Raw genomic sequence first — 17,325 nt, 5'->3', positions numbered from 1 at the left:
CATCCTTACATAAAACTGGAAGTGCTAATACTAAAAACTAAAAAGAATCTGAAGATGTAGTTTTTTCAACACTTTGCAGACATAAGCTGCCATTGCCCCAAAAGTCTTGTCCTACTCCTTCCCAATCGTTTTGACTGTGGGAATATTCCCTCTCTTACTGAGCGTAGCTGCTCATGACCTAGCCTTATGTCAGATGAACTCTTCTGCATCTAAAGAAGGGACAAAAACCAAGCAACAGTGCCAAGTGAAAGTGTTCAGACTCTAGCCCTAGGTCCGATATTCAGCCAGCCTTCTTAGTGAGGAGACCACAAGTGCCACATTGATTTTTCACCTACTTGAAGCCCTGCGGTGCTAGTTATAGGTTTCATTTTCAGTTGTGCAGCTGAAACTGTACAAATAGGGAACGCTGTTGCCGAGAAGGGCTTCTTTTAATAGTTCACCTGCATAGATCAACTTGCAAGACTGACTAAAAGCATTTGCATCTTTCATTCCCAAACATGCACCGAGAGTCCCAACCCAACAATATGGAGAACTACGTACACGAAACAGCCTCCAAGAAAGCTGTGCAGGCATAACTGTGAAGAAGAAGAACAGGAAGGTCAATGATAGTTTTATTGTAAGATTCTTAAAACTTCAGGAAAAAATAAGTACACTGAGCAATGTGCTGTTACTAATGAATACAGTACAGTCTGGCTGTTCTGCAAGAGCGGGGAAAAAAGATGTCACTGAAAGCAAGTTTTACTAGCATCGTCTAGTGCTGAGAGTGAAGCTCTTCTCTGCTCTCCCTGTTTTTGATGGTGACTGGGAGTCTATCCGACTCATACCTGTAAAGAAATCAAACGGAAGGTTAATGAATGACACACAAAAAAGGATGATATTGTATAACCTCCAGATTTTTAAAATGCCTTACGTATTCCTGTGTTCCTGTTCAGAATGTCCAATTTCCCTGGCTAAATAGAGGAATTCCAAAGAGACTGTGCTCTTCTTAGAAGCTCAGTATTTCCAGAAGTTTTAGTGTTATGTGTTGTGTCTGTCGCCTACTCCCCCCACACACTTTAATGTTCTTAGAAACAATGTGCTCAGGATCTGCTAGTGACCATAAGGCATAATCCTTGCCCTTTCAGGGCTCAGTGTTGCCCATGTATGGTTTACTGTCTGAAACATACAACTGAAATCAGGGATAACTTCAACTACAGTTACAAATAATACAGGCAGTGCCACTGAATATCACAGAATTATTACACTCAGTTTTTTTAAAATAGGTTGCTTGGTACCTGGAATGTCACAAGACCAGAAATCATTACACTGCGGACAGCGTGGTTCAGTCTGAGCTCTAAAGTACTTTCTGACACAAGGTAAATGCATTCCAATTCCACAGGATTCACATACTTGGCTCTGAAATCAGAAGTGTTGATTAAAAAATCTTTCTAACCTGTCCTTCAGTTTAACATAATGTTGTTATAAAGGGCAGCGGGTATGCAATGCTTTCTTCCAAAGAGTGGTTCACACAGTACAGTTGGTGGATACTCGAAAGTCAAAGCTGGTAAATGATAAAAGGAGGTACCGTTTCCCTGCATGGATAAAATTTAGCTTGAAAGACAAACAACACTGAGCTATTTGGGTGCAATAAGGGAGACCAATTGGGATGGAAAAAGTAACGTGGAAGCATGTTAGTTGGGAAGATGAGAAGATGCAGGGTCAAGGAGCAAGAGAACGCAGCAGTTTTGGAATAGGAGTTCAGGCTGTAACCACTTACGCAAGACTAAACTGGTAACTTACGAGCTATCAAAATACAGTGCTTTAGCGTGCTATACATAAGCATACACGTTCATTCTGAAGTCCAAGACACAAGCAATTCCTGAACCAAAATCCCAGGACCAAAGATGACCGTGTGTCACATGAAGACTGCTCTTTGTAAGGTCCAAAGATAACATAGCTAACACTTAACTGTTACGCCTATTTAAGGATAAGAGGTTCATCTCTAGCCTGCTGGCTTTGGAAAGCAAGACAGCACAATAATGTTCCTCATTGGGTGAATTTGCTTTCTCCAAGTTTATACTTGGACATACTGCTCCAAGTCTTTTTCCAAAGACAGAAGATAAAATACCTACGCTGGGGGAAAAAAAAAAAAAAAGGGATTTTCTTTATATACATGGGCACCATTACAAGAATACAAGACCAGAATTTTTCAGTGCCTGTCTAATACTCAAAGGAAAGTATCACAGACTTCAGCTATGACCACATAAGTACATCGGCAGATGCCTACTGAGGTAATAAAACAAATGTTACCTGGATGACAAGGCTGTGACAGATGTTACATTTCCTTGCCATATCTTGGTAGTTGCTGAGAATGTATTGCTCCATCTCAATTATGCAGCGAGTGTGCAGAGTATATTCTCCATTTCTCTAAGGAAACAAGTGGCGAGACGAGGAATTTAATTCCTTTTACCTTTTTTGACTTTCTACCACCTGCTAGCAAGCATTCGACATGCACTTTTTACTGCCATCGTGAAATAAACATGCTGACACCGATATAATGCAAAGCCAAAACACTTTTGAAGTAGCAGAATTACTTTGTTTAGAGGATCAGAATAAAGATCTCACACCTTTAACAGAAATCTAGTCCTTGGAAGGTACAGATGACCAATGCTCTCCTTAACAAAGACATGCAGTTTTGGGACCCTCCATTTGCACATTAGTGGAAATTCTACTGGCTTTCAGTAAAATCTAGGTATTTACTGCTTGAGGTATCTTGGAAAAATCTCTGCTAAATCAGTCTAACGTAAGTAAATGTGTGGCAGCAGGCTGGAGATCTATGATGCAATGAATCCAGGAGAAAAGGGATTGAGGTCTCACTTGTCTTGGCAAGCAACGGCAGTGTCCACATGGTAAGCTAATCTCAATTTCTCCCTCATGAAGTAAAGGAGATTTAAAAATGTGCACAGTGGCCCATGCATTTCTGGTACAGGAGTTTTCAACATGTTTGGCCTCACTGCTTTTCAGGATATTCTAAATTTAACTATCAGCATTGATCACCCCGAAGAGCTTTCCCCAGCTCTTGTTCCACGTTTAAGTATGCCATGCTGTTGTGTACAAAGGATGTCTGTATGTCGCAATGCAGGGCTGTACACACGTGCCCACCTAGCTCAGGTACAAGAAATTGAAACAATGTTGTCCCGTACAGAGCTACCCAAGGACTTTCTCCTTGTAAATATACTGCCTTTTCTGCAAAAATCGCTGGAGCAGCAATAAGCACAGGCCCCACAAAACCATTTTTGCCATCATTCATTAAAGAACATCTCCAGTTCCAGCCATCACATCCATAAGAAAATAATAGCTGGATCTATTAAAAAATGAACACTTGAAAAGGTACAGCAGTTACCTCAGAAAGCCACTTATCCTCCACAAAAACTTTCAGCACTTGTTCCACTTCCTTTTTCTTCATTTTCTTTGTCTTAAGTTGGTCAGCCAAGTTTAAAATATCTGTAGAAGAGGCAAAGCCATTTTCTGATAAAATGATTAGGTCCATCTACAGAAAGAAACATTTTCAACTATTAAAAAAATCCACGCAATTAGATAGACACACCTTATAGTAATGTGCCACTTTTTTAGCATCCGTACATACGAAAGACACTACAGCATACGGCTTGACCCAGAACTATAAAACAAAGGCCAAAAGCTGCAACAATCATTGTTACCTTGACAGTTTTAATCTTTGCCAAGAAACCATTTCCACAAATAGAACTGTACAGCGCTGCCTAAGTGAAGCTGCATTCAGGGACGCTGGAGCATGCTCAGGGGTGACAGGTCTGTTTCTTTTTATCTGCTCTTTGTCCAGGTTCTTTTGAGGAAAAATCTCTTGCTACTAAAGTAAGTTTGTCCACTCTGGAGGCATCAGTACTGCTGAACCTACCTGGCACTTGAAGGTTGTAGCAGTATTGCCAATCTTCAGAGAATCTCTCATTGGAAACATTCCTGCTGCTTATTATCACAGAGCAGCATGCAGAGTTTTTATGCCATTAGTAATACGCGCCACCACAATGCCATCTCTGTGGTGCCGACACGGCTGTACAGGTGCTTCACCAATAATGGGGGAGGGCAGGGAAATCTCTGGGTACCAGCCATGTAGATTAGACTTTTGCAGCTGTCACAGAATAGTCAATACACCTCTCCTTCCGGTTTATACAGAAAATTTTATTTTAATGAGTGTGCAAAAAAAAAAATTTTAAAAGTCTAGTAGCTGGAGAAATTAAGGCCTCAAAGTTCAAGACACTAAAACAATTCACTAAAACATGCAAGATACATAGCTATGATCACAACTCACATGAATGATTGTTGATAATAAATTAGACATCAAATGTCCTGGAATCTCAGCCCAATAGTTCCATCTGGAACTTTAAAAAATTCTCAAGTGTATGTTTTCTTGTTTAAAAAGCAACATTCTGACTATTTATTAAATGCAGAATTAATTGGCTAAGCTGTAACAATAGACAAATGTTTCTATTGAAATCAGCAACTCCAACTTGTATGTTATGAGCATTAAAATCTACTGTGTATTACTAGACTACTGAAGCCAGTGAAAAATTCAGTATCACAACTGAAAATCCCAAAAAAAGTTGTTTGTTTAACTAAAAGCAGATATGTCAAGTCACTAACGCCAAGGAGCACTCCCCTATTGCCGATTTCAGTTTACCGACAACTGACTTGCAACAGGGAGTCATTACTTGCATATACTCCCGTCCCTGCCCCCCCATTCAATTTGGGATGAACTTAGGTTCCTGAACCACACCTCCATTCATTTCCATTTCCATTCAAAGATGGTACCTTCACAAATAATGTGATTTACTAACTAATAACTGACATACTTACTGTTTTTCTGAACAATTCTAATTCATTTTCTGTATAGTCAGATGCCATTTTAGTTATTTCAGTTTCTGCCAAATTCACCTACAAAAAAGATAATACTTAAACTGAGTTTATAATACTTAAACTAAAGCTGTATTTCTACACCATAAATTGTAAAAGATCCTCTGGGCTAAGGAATACATCCTCTTACAATTAACAGAAATGTCATTTCTTTAAGTGGCATGAAAGAGGCTGTTCCTTAAAGATGGCACTCGAGTCCTTTCTTTACAACCCCTGATCTTCCAGCCATATGTTCTCCACAGCTGCCTCTGCCCAGTCCAAGCTCTTAAACAATCCCACCTCCCCGCTATAGAACTAATATAGAGTATCAGTTCTATATAGTAGAACTAATATATTACACCAGGATACTGTGCTGGACAGTAGCAGTAACTATGTTATAATACACATTTTTGTTTCACTGAAAAACAGTTACTGATATTTCATATTCTTATTGCACATGCTACTGCTGTTTATCATTAGCTCAACTTATGATATGACACATGACAAAATGACACAGAAAGGTTAAAAGCAGCAGCTAATGTTAGAATACCACCTGTATCGTCTTTTGAAATTACTATATAACCTTCCCTCCGACATGCACATTTCAGAGCATCTAGGGAAACTTTTTATAGGCCATTCCTTAGCAACCCTTTTATGCTAGGTTGATTTTTGAGTCAGAGAAAAAGAAAACTAAAGTTGGAGGGCTCTCCATGTTTTCTAGCTTAAAAATTCCTCTTGAGAAAGAAAGTTTCCTGTGAAGGAAATCTCATTTCAGCACTTAAGCAATGTTTATGCTAAATAAATCAGATGCTGCTGTAGTCCTTGCTGCCATGTTCCATTTCCACGCACCTAGGCTGTTGGCAGTTTATCCTCCCACTTCCCTGTTCTACAAGCGGCTTCTACAGCAGCTGCCAGCGTAAGAGGGGAACAGCCCTGCATAAACCATGCAGACACTGCTAAGAGTAAGAAGCCTGCTGGCACATGCAGCCTTCAGTTCTAGAGTCTCTCCCTTTTCTCTGAATAGTAGTTCTATTATAGATAGACTGTAGGAAAACGACCCTCGGTACCTCAATCTTTCTAACATCCAAAGATGGCGCTTAGGGCAGTCTTATGTTTATTACGCACAGGTAGAGCTGGATTGTTTTGCCCATTTACAATCGGAAGGTGTGCAAAGCTTTTATTGGCACGTTATTCAAAGGTTAGTTTTAAGCGGGAGACATGGGAGGCTCCCTCTGCTATCTGCACTGGTCGTGAGAAGCCAAACCACAGGATAGCAACACATCACGTACTTACTAAAGCATAATGTGCTCTCCCATCGCTTTCCGACATTCCTTTCCGGATCTGCATAAACAAAGGCTGTAGATGGCTGTTAATGGTACTGACGAAATCATCCAGTTTATCATGCGCATAGTAAACTGAAAATAAATAAGAAAAAGCACATATACAGAAAACCCAGACAATTACACATCAGGCAGATCTTTTTATGTTTTATCCGCGGAAACATTTTTTTTCCTAGGTAAAAGAGCTAACAGGTAGTGAGGCAGAATTCAAACAGGTCTGTTATATTCAGCAGACATATCATTTTCTTGTGCTGCTGACTGCTAGCCTTCAGAGAAGCTCAGCTCCCTGAAAGTCAGAGTTTAGAGAGTCCAGGCATTCTGCCTCGCTGTATGGAACCCACCGCCTTAATCCATTAATTACAATGACTTGAACCAAGTTGAACTGGAAATAAAACATGACCAGGAAAAATTATTATACACAATACAAAAATATACTTGCTTTCTTTCATTTACATGCAAGGGATTCCTTGTTTCTTTGTGTTCTGTTTCACAAATTAATGGCATGTAAATGATAAAGTTACATACCGGAAAATTCTAGCATTGTAGAAATACAGGTAATATCTCGTGTTGTGTTCTACAAACAGATTAAATACTAGCAGATGTTCTATCATAGACGTGATTAAGATGGACTTTGGAGTTGTTCTGTAAAAGCACGTGCTATGGCTTTTGCTTGCAAAGCAACAGCACACGCCCTCAAGAGTTTCCATCCAAAACAAAATGATGTCAGTGGCAAAACTCCCGTTGACTTCAGCAGGCTAGGGTTTGAAAAACAGAGTTAAGCAACAGCTCATAACTTTAGAAAAATGACTGATGTCTCAAAAATACTACCAGTTATCACTAACTTTATACTATTCTCAGTTAGAAGAGTCGCTCACTTGTGTAACAGCATCAGACAGAGGTCCCACTCTCAAAACCCCACTGCACTTTATAGTGTAGTACAATGCAAAAACATCAGTCACAGGAGGCTCCTGCCCAGAAAGTTCATGATTCTGATATATAAGACTCCTTAAGTGAACAAAACCAACAAACAGCAATAATAATAATAATAATAAAGTAAGTATAACATTAAAGTAAGTATAATTTTGTCAAATTGTCGTGGCAGCTGTCAGCAGGAAACACTCTGCATACATCAAAGGCAGGGAGCGTTAGTGACAGATCTAAAAGAGGGTAAGATGAAAGATAACAGAAGAATATTCTTTTGTACACCAGCTGTAACATTTTAATGTGAGATGAATGGCTGCTCTAATAGATCTCCTGTGAAAAAAAGGGATACAAACTCTCCATAAAAAATGAACAAGGGACAGACCACACCAAAAGCTGCACTTAACAATTTTAACATCTAAAAAGTTGGTCAATTTACAATTCCAGACTCAGGAGAAATTATAAATGCCCTTTACTATTTGCAAAAGCTTTTGACTTGCCTCTGTAAAACAGTTCTTGTACAGGCAGCCATAGCAACTGATTGGGTAGAAACTGTTTATTCAAATACATTACTATGGAAAACAAGTTATTTACTGTCAACAGATTTGATGAGAAATTGGACAAACTAACATGATCTTCATTCAGTAAGCATCCACAATCTTTGTATTCTGACTATGCGTGTACAGGAATCTCTTTGTCCTTTTTTCTTCTGGTAAAATATCTCAGAGGTGTCAATACTGCTTCAAAGGACTGTATTTAAGAAGACCTTGTTGTAACATGAGTATGTTAGATGCATACTAGAGCCAGGACTACCCTACTTCCAAAATACTGGATTAAACTGTTTGCAAAGTCTTAATTTCCAGTAACTTTCCCTGTAAAATGTAGTACCATAAAAAAAAAAAAAATCTAAGACTTAGTTACAATTGCTGTAAAGTATTTTTTGTAACAGAAATAAATTATTTCCTTCTCTAGGGCATAAAATGCAATCTCAGCTAATACTATATCACAGATGTACTTACTGTAATCTCTTTTCAGTCAAATAAAATTAAAGCAAATTGCTATTCCAGTACCCAATTATGAACACAACAAAGTTGTTCATAGCATTTAAAACCAAGTATATGCCAGTATATATGCCAGGAACCAGGTATTATTCTTTCTGTCAATAAACAATTCTCAGCCCTGAACGCTTAATAAAGATAACACATGACAGCATTAGAAGAGAGCTCATTATGTGTTACCCTAGAACACTGCTTGGGAGCATTTTCTTTACAAGAAAGTATTTCAAGTTCAATGCCAGATAGCAGATGAGCAAACAGGAAACAGTAAATAAATGGAACACAAATATTCTGGGGGTTTGGGGTTGTTTTTCCCCTAAGTTTAAACAAACTCTTAATAATAAACTCAAATAAGAAGAGCTGAACAGATCCCTCACTGAAGATAAAGCAGAGGCGCTCAGAGAAAACAGAAACTTGTCTGAATGTGTCTGTCTGCAAACTATAAACAGCAGGTACTGTAACAAACAAACTGGCACTCTTGGTCAAATACCACTTTTCAACAGGCACTGTTTTAAACTTCCTTGCTTAAAGACAAGTGAACAACAGGAATCTTTATTACTTAGGCTAGTCTGAGATGCCACAGCTTCATGATAAATTTAAAAATAGACTGACACCATTACAAAATTAGAGCTCCCATGTTCACAGCAAGAGACTACAAATGAGCTGAGTGAATGCTTTAAAAGAAAAGAGAGAGGACGTTTACTCATGTAAAACCTAAACACATAGTTACCGTATCTATGTACTTCAGCTGCCACGTTCCCCGTAACCAGAAGATTAAGCACAATTCTAGTCTGCAAAGCATCATTACGAAAATGTCATGTTTTTCTTCTACTTTGATGACACTGAGCAGATGTAATATAAACCACTGACAACTGGTGTTTATATTTACGGCTGATTTTCAAGATCAAACCATATTTTAAAAAATTAGTAACTATACAACAGCTTTTGGCATAGAGTTAATTTGTTTGCAAACTTTAGAATTAAACAAAAAACTAGAACAAACCGTGAAGAATAACATGACAAATTACTTTCAATTTTAAGCCACTGATGCTCAGTTTTCATTTCACAGAAGAATAAAGCATTCAGAAAAGTGAATTTCTTTGAGGAAAAAAATGTGGGTTTTTTTCCCATTTCCTTCAGTTACTCTCTTAGTACTAAGATGATTAATATAACAAGAAGCTCCCTATCAGGATTTGAAAATGCTGCCATCTAACTTTATTATAGCTAGAAAAAACTGAAGCAACAGGATCATTACCGATAGGGAATCTAAAAGCTTGTTTACAAAGTTCTTTAAAAACAAAACATTCTTAATTACACTTCACAGCAACATGTTGTACAACACCTTTTTTTTCCCTTCTGTTTAACAACATCAAAAACAAGCCAGAACACTTCCTTGTAATAGCACACGGTATTATACATAAATACAGGCAATCCCTGCCTCAGAGAGCTTAATGACATTTCAACTATGGACTAGACTATGTCATTCACTGATAATTTTTTTATATGTATCCTGCTTTACGTTATTTTAAACTCATATGAAACCATTCACATTAAATCTTTTTCTACCCGTACATCTACGATATGTGTTTCAGCCTTCCCATGAAAAACAGAATCACTGGGAAGAAGAACAAGTTGCTGCTTCTAGTAGCGTACTGCAACACGACAGTCTAGAACAAAACCAGTCAGACTGCAAAGGAGTTTGGAGGGGGGGAATACTCAGTTATTCCAGCAGCGCAGATGGATTTTCACCAGCACTGCAACGTTGCTACACTTGAAAAGTTCTAATGAACTTCAGTAAGGACTCATAGGCAAAACTTCAGTTTTAAAGTGTAACCACTAACCCGCTACCTGCGTGACGACTAACACCTACACTCTGCCACAGTGCTGGTCAGTACAGCTTGAGACTGACACATCCAATCTTTTTTCAGTCTTTTAACACAGGGAGTATTGAATTTTGACCCCAGGGATATAGTCAGCCTTCATTACCAGAACATCAAAATGAGTAATTCATAAGCTTCTCCACATTTTATGTTTCAGTCCAGCTACAAGGCATCTGATATGTAGCAAAAAAATATTTAGCAGAAAATATAGCCTGCATTATGTGGGACGCAAAAATAGATTACTTCATTCTGACCTTAAATTCTATAGATAAGTAGATACAAATCCACAGTAAAACCAGAAGAGTCCCTGTAGAGCGGGTGGCATTGTGACAAGATAGAAGATACAACTAAGGCTGGCAGGAGCACGGCTTCCAGAACTGGTAATGGGCAATATGAAGCAGGTGAGAGGAGGAAAGTACAGCCGTCCACCAGAAAACCTCATTTCATCCTCACCAAAACATTTCCTCAGCATTCACTTCTCCCTCAACACGTAAGAGAAATAACTGAAGTGCATTTACTTAAAAGCATTCACTACACTATAGCAAAGTACTGCTGAGGAATTGTGTGATCTCCCTGTCTATACTCCCACTGATCTTCCCCAGTCCCTTTTCTGTCGGTGCTTTGTGATACTCTTCATTGCCTACACAAAAATGCCTAGTTTGAGAAGCCAAGAACCATGTTTTCTTTTTCTAGTTTTGACATATTTCATGCACTATAAAGCAAAATACCAAGACAACCATACAGTGGATTATTCCGTTGTTTTGCAATGCGAACAATTCTCTGGTAACATAAAACTTAGACTTCAAACAGATGGTTATCTGCAAATTCCACCACAGATAAAAATTCCCCCAAGCTCTAGCTGAACTTTGCAGACAAGATATAAGCATTATTGAGCACACTGGGTCACACACAGGAGCAGATGCTGGAGCTCTTCCTAGAATACTAAATACTAAAAGACATACAAAACATGTAAAGCAAAAATGCTTGTCTATTCTATGAATCCCTGTTTCTTGTATATAATTTATTTAGTGGGTCTTTCAATGGCCAAGCACAAAATATATTATGCTTAAGAAATTGGTAAGACTGTAGACTAAAGTTGACACTAACAGTTCTTTTCTTCTGAAAAGAAGAAGCTACCAAGCCAGTTAAATAAAATGCAAAAGATAGTTAGACAAAAGCCAGTCTGATACAATCCACGTTAATGAATGCTTAATCAATACACTCCTCCTGTACATCCAAATAGGCAGGAAAAAAGCAGTTTTCTCTCATTCTTCCATTTTTCTAAACATCCTTTCACATATGGACTGTATCAGCCATTTTTCTAATGAACTCTACTATAACTTAATATACAGTTACATTTTATAATTAATTGTATAAATATTACCTAATATTGTCCTTCAGTAAATATGGCCATTGGTTTGAAAGGCAACCTGACTCTGTCCCTCCAAATTATCCTTAGGTTCATCAAAAGTATAGCAAAAGAAAAATATATCTGTGTTTTCTGTTAACCTTCTGGCTGTGAAGAATGTGGCAAAGAAAACTCTTACAAATGACCATGTCTTTGGAAAATAAAATGCTGATCACAAGAATGCCTAATATTGTTATATTTAAATACTCGTCAAATGAAGATATGCTGGATCCAAGAAAAAACAGATAAACTTGGAAATCTATCAAGGGATAGAGAGCACATGAATCTCAGTATTTATTCCACGATCCGTTAAAAAAAAAAAAAAAAAAAAAAAAAAAGTCATGCTATTACAGAGAGAAATGTATTTTCCAGGGGAGAGGCACCATCTTTCCAGCTGTACTATTCAGAGTAGTGTAAACCCAGAGCTCCAGTTATTAAAGACCTTCAACTGGCTTGGAAGACAGCAGGAAAAATAACTACAAACTCTCCTATTTTTACTGTTCCCTGATTTCAGGCTGGGGTCAGCGTCAGAATAATATTCTGCGTATTCTCCTCCCACAGTGTCTTGTAAAGGGATCCAACAACAGCCAACTCAGGTACTACCATTTCCCTGACTACACAAACAAAGGAAATGCCAGCTTGCACCCACAGACAACACACAAAGCCGCCCCAGAAAGGATGCCGAGAATGTTGTGGTACCTTAGCTATTATATAATGCTAGAGATCTACAAGATGTCTTTAACTTTGCACTACAATGAGTTTCATAACTGGAGAAGCCATAACACTGTGCAGACAGAAACAGCATGCATTAAGGGATTCCAGGAAAAACGTATGAGAAATTATAACAACCCTCCTCAACAAGCCTGCAATTCGTATACTAACTGAACTGTACACGTTCTAGTGGTCCTACGCAGCACTTTGGTAGATGTTTGGAGCTTTTCCTTCAGAGCTGCGTGAGGATTTTAGCATAGACACTTGTCTGCTAACAGGAAGCATGCAGGTGGTACACAAAACATAAGAAGACGTCTCCTGGCCAAAAGGCTTAGGATTTTGAAACAAACCAGAACAAGAGAATGTGCCAAACACCAGGAAGGAAAGTTTTCAGATCACTTTGCTCAGAGGCTGCACAGGCTGGTTACTGTATGACCTGACTTCATTTGACACAGCTTTTTTATCCTTTTGGATTTAAGGAAACCAATGTCATAGATAAAAGACAGCCTTGTTATGTAATGCTTACAACCTGCAGGAGAAAGGAATTAACTCAGGTAAGCTAGTTTAGTAACATTAGATTTGATCCATTTTGAACATTATTGTTCAGATTGCACTAAGCAGTATTAAGATGTATTTGAAGAAACGACATCAAAATCAGAACTTCATCTAGAAACAGTCCAGTCAGGCCATTTCCTCATAAAAATGCTATTACCATGATCTTGTAAATTGTGATACTGTTAACTTTGCCCCTAACAAGGATGGGTTTCTCAAACCACTGATTCTTTTGTTCACAAAACAAATGTGGGGGGAAGTGTTCCATTCAGTGAGTCACGTTCAACATCCTTTTGCCTCCCAACATGACAAAAAGCTTTCCTAGGTGGAGCATTTAACAAAACTGTAACAGTTAAAACTCCCACACTGTGTCTTTTCCATTACACATCAACTGTCACTATGCAGAAAAAATATCAAGTACTTGGTAGGCAGCAGTTGCAATGGACCCATATTTTCTAAATCCTTCTATTAAATAAACTTTCCTAATGAATAATAACTCTATCAGCTCTCACTGCAGTACAGCTCACTGATCCCACATGCTGAAAACACGATCTAGCCGTAAAGTTTTTTTTCTGAAGGTTCTTTGTTCTTAACACGCAATAAACTCATTATAGCCATGCTATTGGCTTAGGCCATCTCTAGCACTTCTGATAAATTCTTTTACAAATCACAGTAGCTTGGTTCTCACAAATACAGGAGTAAACCTGTAAAAAGCAACGTTATTTTTCCATGCTTCCATTTTTTTCAGTCAGAAATTTGGGCAGGTGCTGAAATAAGCTCTTTTGGCTCAGGAGAGTTTGAAAACATATGGAGTCTGTTTGACTCCTTTTAACTAAGGAAAATACATAAATAGTGCCATTGCCCAGAAAGGACTCCACCTGTGGCAACAAAGGAAGAGGGAGTTCACAACAGGTTGTGTGCATCAGTGACTACAGTCTCGTCTCTCTTAACAGAGAGAAAGAGTGCTTAGTAATGGTGATGCTAAAGTTATCGACCCAGTTAGCCACCAGCAACGGAACAGTTCAGTTCCCCCGCAGCTATTGGTTCAGCTCCCAATAGACTCACACAGGTATCCTGAACTGACTAAACCCCTCAAATAACTGCCAAGGCAGCTTTTATTTTTAAAGTCGTAAATACCAGAGGACTAGAAAATCACTTGAGGCATATATTCAGTGCATGTTAGATCTCAGAATGCGTAATTTAAACAAGATTTGCCGGAGTTATCTGCCTTTCAATAGTGATGGTTTGAAATCGCTAATTCGAACAGCATTCGCGTGTTTCCTTTTAAATGGCACTTTTTGTTCTTACACATTCCTCGTCCTTTTCAATTTTGTTCATAAATAAGGAAAAGATGAATATAGAGGCATTTTATTCTTTCACTATTTTCTGGGAACCAGCACCTGACACATCTAATACCTACCGATTAATTAGTCCTAAACACATTACTCACTACAGCTTTATTTCGGTTTGTGCCTACCATATTTTCAAAATTGGTGAAGATGAAATAGAGATCTCTGATCTGTAAGCCGATCTCTGAAAAGTCCTTATCAAGTTGATTACACATTTCTGTACTACTTAAGTTTGAACATGAACTTCAAACAGATTTGATAGTATACAACCAAATTTTTGTTACATGTGCCATAAAATTCAGCTTGGTATAGCATATATTAAAACTAACCAGCTGACCACGTGATCGGTCAGATGTGACAGATTTACTCAAGACAGAAAACAGTATACCCTTCATACTACATTGCAAAGGAAATCTTTCCAAATAAGTATGAAGGAAAACATTCTGGAAATTTCAGCACTATCAGTGTCAAAAATGAATTTTTTTTTAAATGTGTAACGTATAAAAAACATCTTTGCTAAAATAAAAAGTGCTCTGTATGAGTCTGACCTGATTAAGACTTAGTTTCCTCATTGCTGTGTTATTTTATCTTTTAGGAAAGAGAGAGAACACACATCACTGAAGTTTTTTAACTTTTTTTTAGATTATGTATGCTTTTCAGAAATCTAATTACTTGCAAGCTGCACTAAGAAAAAAAATAGTTCTTCCATCTCCCTACTTTTTCTCCAGAAGAGAGACACACCTTTATGGATTTCACAGCAGCGCCTGTGTAATTTCCTAGCCTCTGATCCTTCCATTATCCCATGAGACATCAGGACCTGCAAGAACCGTCGATGAGCATCAGTCATCTGAGCTGCCATCGCAATATTCCACCAGGCTTCAAATGCTGCAAGAGGTGTAAGCTGGAATTAATGCACATGTTCACGCAAATTAAAAATACACAGTCCAAACACACATAAGATTTCAGTTAAACTCTCTAATATTGAATCAGGGCAAAAAAGCAGATGCCTCAGGTTGTTCTCAGAACACAGACGGCGACTGACTCCAAGGTTCTAGAAGAGGGATGCAAAACATAACGTCCAACTACTTTTAGCTACAGGATAAAACAACCTAGGCGTTGTGCTGCCGTTCCCCAAACCGAGCCCAGGGCAGCGGCTGGAGGCTGCTCAGGGAAACGCGGAAGAGCTCCCTCGCCAGCTCTCCTAACTCGCCCCAGCTTGCTTCCTCGGCAGACTCGCAGAGCGACCGGCAGCCCCTGGCCGAGCTCCGCCCTGCCCCGGCCGCCGCCGCTTCACCGCCCGCTCGGCCTCGGGCCTCGGGCCCGCCGCCAGCCGCAGCCCACCGGTGAAGCCACGGTCCGAGAAACCGCCCCATCCCCACCCCTGCCGCCCCCAACCCTCGCCCCCCTGCCGAGGCCCGCCTGCCCCTCGGCCTCCGGCCGCTCGGGCCCCCGCCCTGCCCTGCCCTGCCGCTCCCCACTCGCCTCACCCGCCGGCCTGCAGCGCCGCTGCCCCCCGCGCTCGACAGCTCGGTGATCGCTGCCACCGCCTGCCATCGATTGGCTCGGCAGCAGGCGGGGCCAGGGCGCGGCAGTGCCCGCCCCTCGCTAGTGCGGCGGCCCCGCCCCGTGACGAGCCGTGGGGGGCGGGAGTGGAGGCGGCCCCGCCCCGTGACGAGCCGTGGGGGGCGGGAGTGGAGCGGCCCCGCCCCGTGCGGGGCCGTCGTGGGGGCGGGGGGAGCAGCCCCGCCCCGTGTCGGGGCGGCGGGGGGGCTCCCCGCGAGTTTTGCACCGTGCCGAGGGGCGCGGGCCTGGTGCCGGGCCGGTTCCCGATCTCGCCCTGGGCCGGCGCGGCGGCAGAGACGGACGCTCCCCGCGGCCCCGGCGGAGGCGGCCCCGGCTGAGTCACGGCCCCGCCGCCGCGGAAGGGCGCTGCTGGGAAGGGGCGGCGGCTCCTCCTCCTCCCCGCCCTGGGAGCGCGGCCTGGCCGGGCTCCGCCTGCCCACGGTCCCGCGCGGGGCCCTCGCGCGTGCTCGGCCGCCTCCGCCCGGCGTAGGCGGCGCCGCGCTGGCAGCGGGAGCGGCGGGCCGGGGTGTGCCCGTGCGGCCGACAGCCGTTTCCGCCGGGCCGGGCCGGGCCGGGCCGCCGGCAGGGAAGTGCTTTGCGGTGCGGCGGAGGACGCAGATCCGGGGAGCGCGGCGCCCGTGTCGGGGCGGACCCGCAGGTGCCGCGGGGCCGGGACCGCCCTGGTCCGGACCGAAGCCCGGGCGCGGGAGCCCGCCGCGCCGCTCCGACAGGCAGCCGGACCAGGCAAGGTACCTCCGGCGGCTCCTCCTGCCCCCGCTCGGCGGGGGGGAGGGGAGGGGAGGGCAGGGCTCCTTCTGTTTGTTAACTGCGGCGGGAGCGGGATCTGCGCGGTCTGTGCTTCGCGGCTGCCGCGCTCTCTGCCGTTCTCCTCACCGATGCTGGAGCAGAGCTCGCTTTCCCGTGCTCCCGACCCGGCGTGCCGAGCCGGCGGGCGGTGGCCCGGCGGGGTGGGGCGGGATGCCGGTTCCCGCCGTGAAGCGCCCCTAGGCCTCGTGGGGGCCCTGGGCGGGGGCGGGCGGCTGCCAGGGGGCGGCGGGGAGCGCTCGCCCCACGCGGGCCCTTGAAGACCCCGGGGCGCGGCTCCTGCTCGGCCGCGGCTCCTGGGGCGGAGCGGCTCGGGGCGCTGCTGCCGCCCGCCAGCCGGCGACAGCGTCGCCGTGGGCAGGAGCGGTTTTCCCTCCGCGGGGGGATTGAGCTCCGGCGCTGCCCTTGGAAGAACTCGGACCAGACCGGTGCGATTCCCGGGCGTTTCCCTTCCGCGGGAAAGCCTGCGGGAGCTCCGGCTGCGGCCCCGTGTCCGAGCCGCGCCGGCCCGGAGCCGCGGCCCGCGAGCGGGGGGCTCGGCAGGCCGGGCGGGCTCCGGGCGGCAGAGCTGCCCCCGCCGCCCAGCGCCCTCCTCGCAAGTCGCTCCCGCTGCGTGGGGAGCCTGGGGGCCCCTCGGAGCGGTTTGCGCCGAGCTCTCGGGGCAGGGGCTCGGACTCTCGGCGCAGAAGAGATCTGCTCTCCTTGGTTTAGTCCAGACGTGTGGTGGTTTTGGCGTTTTCTTTCAGCGTGTCCGAATTCAACAGTGTCCATAGTTTTCTGTCAGTTCTAAGTTAGAAAATGTCTGAAGTTCTCTTG

General features: G+C 42.9%; 3 protein-coding genes across 3 annotated transcripts in view; 1 reads left to right on the top strand and 2 right to left on the bottom strand.

Annotated features, from left to right (window-relative positions):
* Positions 1 to 594: 594 nt before the first annotated feature.
* NSMCE1 (NSE1 component of SMC5/6 complex) lies at positions 595 to 15,755 on the bottom strand. The gene is made up of 8 exons (XM_075515305.1): positions 15,609 to 15,755; positions 14,863 to 15,006; positions 6,199 to 6,320; positions 4,870 to 4,947; positions 3,383 to 3,529; positions 2,290 to 2,406; positions 1,275 to 1,395; positions 595 to 824 (listed from the first exon to the last, which is right to left on the bottom strand). Exons 1-8 carry the CDS (start codon positions 15,673 to 15,675, stop codon positions 742 to 744), a joined length of 879 nt encoding a protein of 292 aa, XP_075371420.1. The 5' UTR covers positions 15,676 to 15,755; the 3' UTR covers positions 595 to 741.
* Positions 15,727 to 17,325, bottom strand: part of LOC142416152 (uncharacterized) — a 2,508-nt gene continuing 909 nt past the window's right edge. The window contains exons 2-3 of the mRNA XM_075515318.1: positions 16,125 to 17,248; positions 15,727 to 15,958 (exon numbers count right to left, since the gene is read on the bottom strand). Coding sequence (XP_075371433.1) covers positions 15,727 to 15,958; positions 16,125 to 17,248 — 1,356 coding nt within the window. The remainder of the gene's footprint in view (positions 15,959 to 16,124; positions 17,249 to 17,325) is intronic.
* The window catches only part of IL4R (interleukin 4 receptor), a 17,502-nt gene continuing 16,471 nt past the window's right edge, over positions 16,295 to 17,325 (top strand). The window contains exon 1 of the mRNA XM_075515288.1: positions 16,295 to 16,433. The gene's annotated coding sequence lies outside the window, so the exon portion shown is untranslated. The remainder of the gene's footprint in view (positions 16,434 to 17,325) is intronic.

The sequence above is a fragment of the Mycteria americana genome, chromosome 12 (assembly GCF_035582795.1).
Source record: "Mycteria americana isolate JAX WOST 10 ecotype Jacksonville Zoo and Gardens chromosome 12, USCA_MyAme_1.0, whole genome shotgun sequence".
Lineage (NCBI taxonomy): Eukaryota > Metazoa > Chordata > Aves > Ciconiiformes > Ciconiidae > Mycteria > Mycteria americana.
This window is presented reverse-complemented; position numbering and strand designations above follow the sequence as displayed.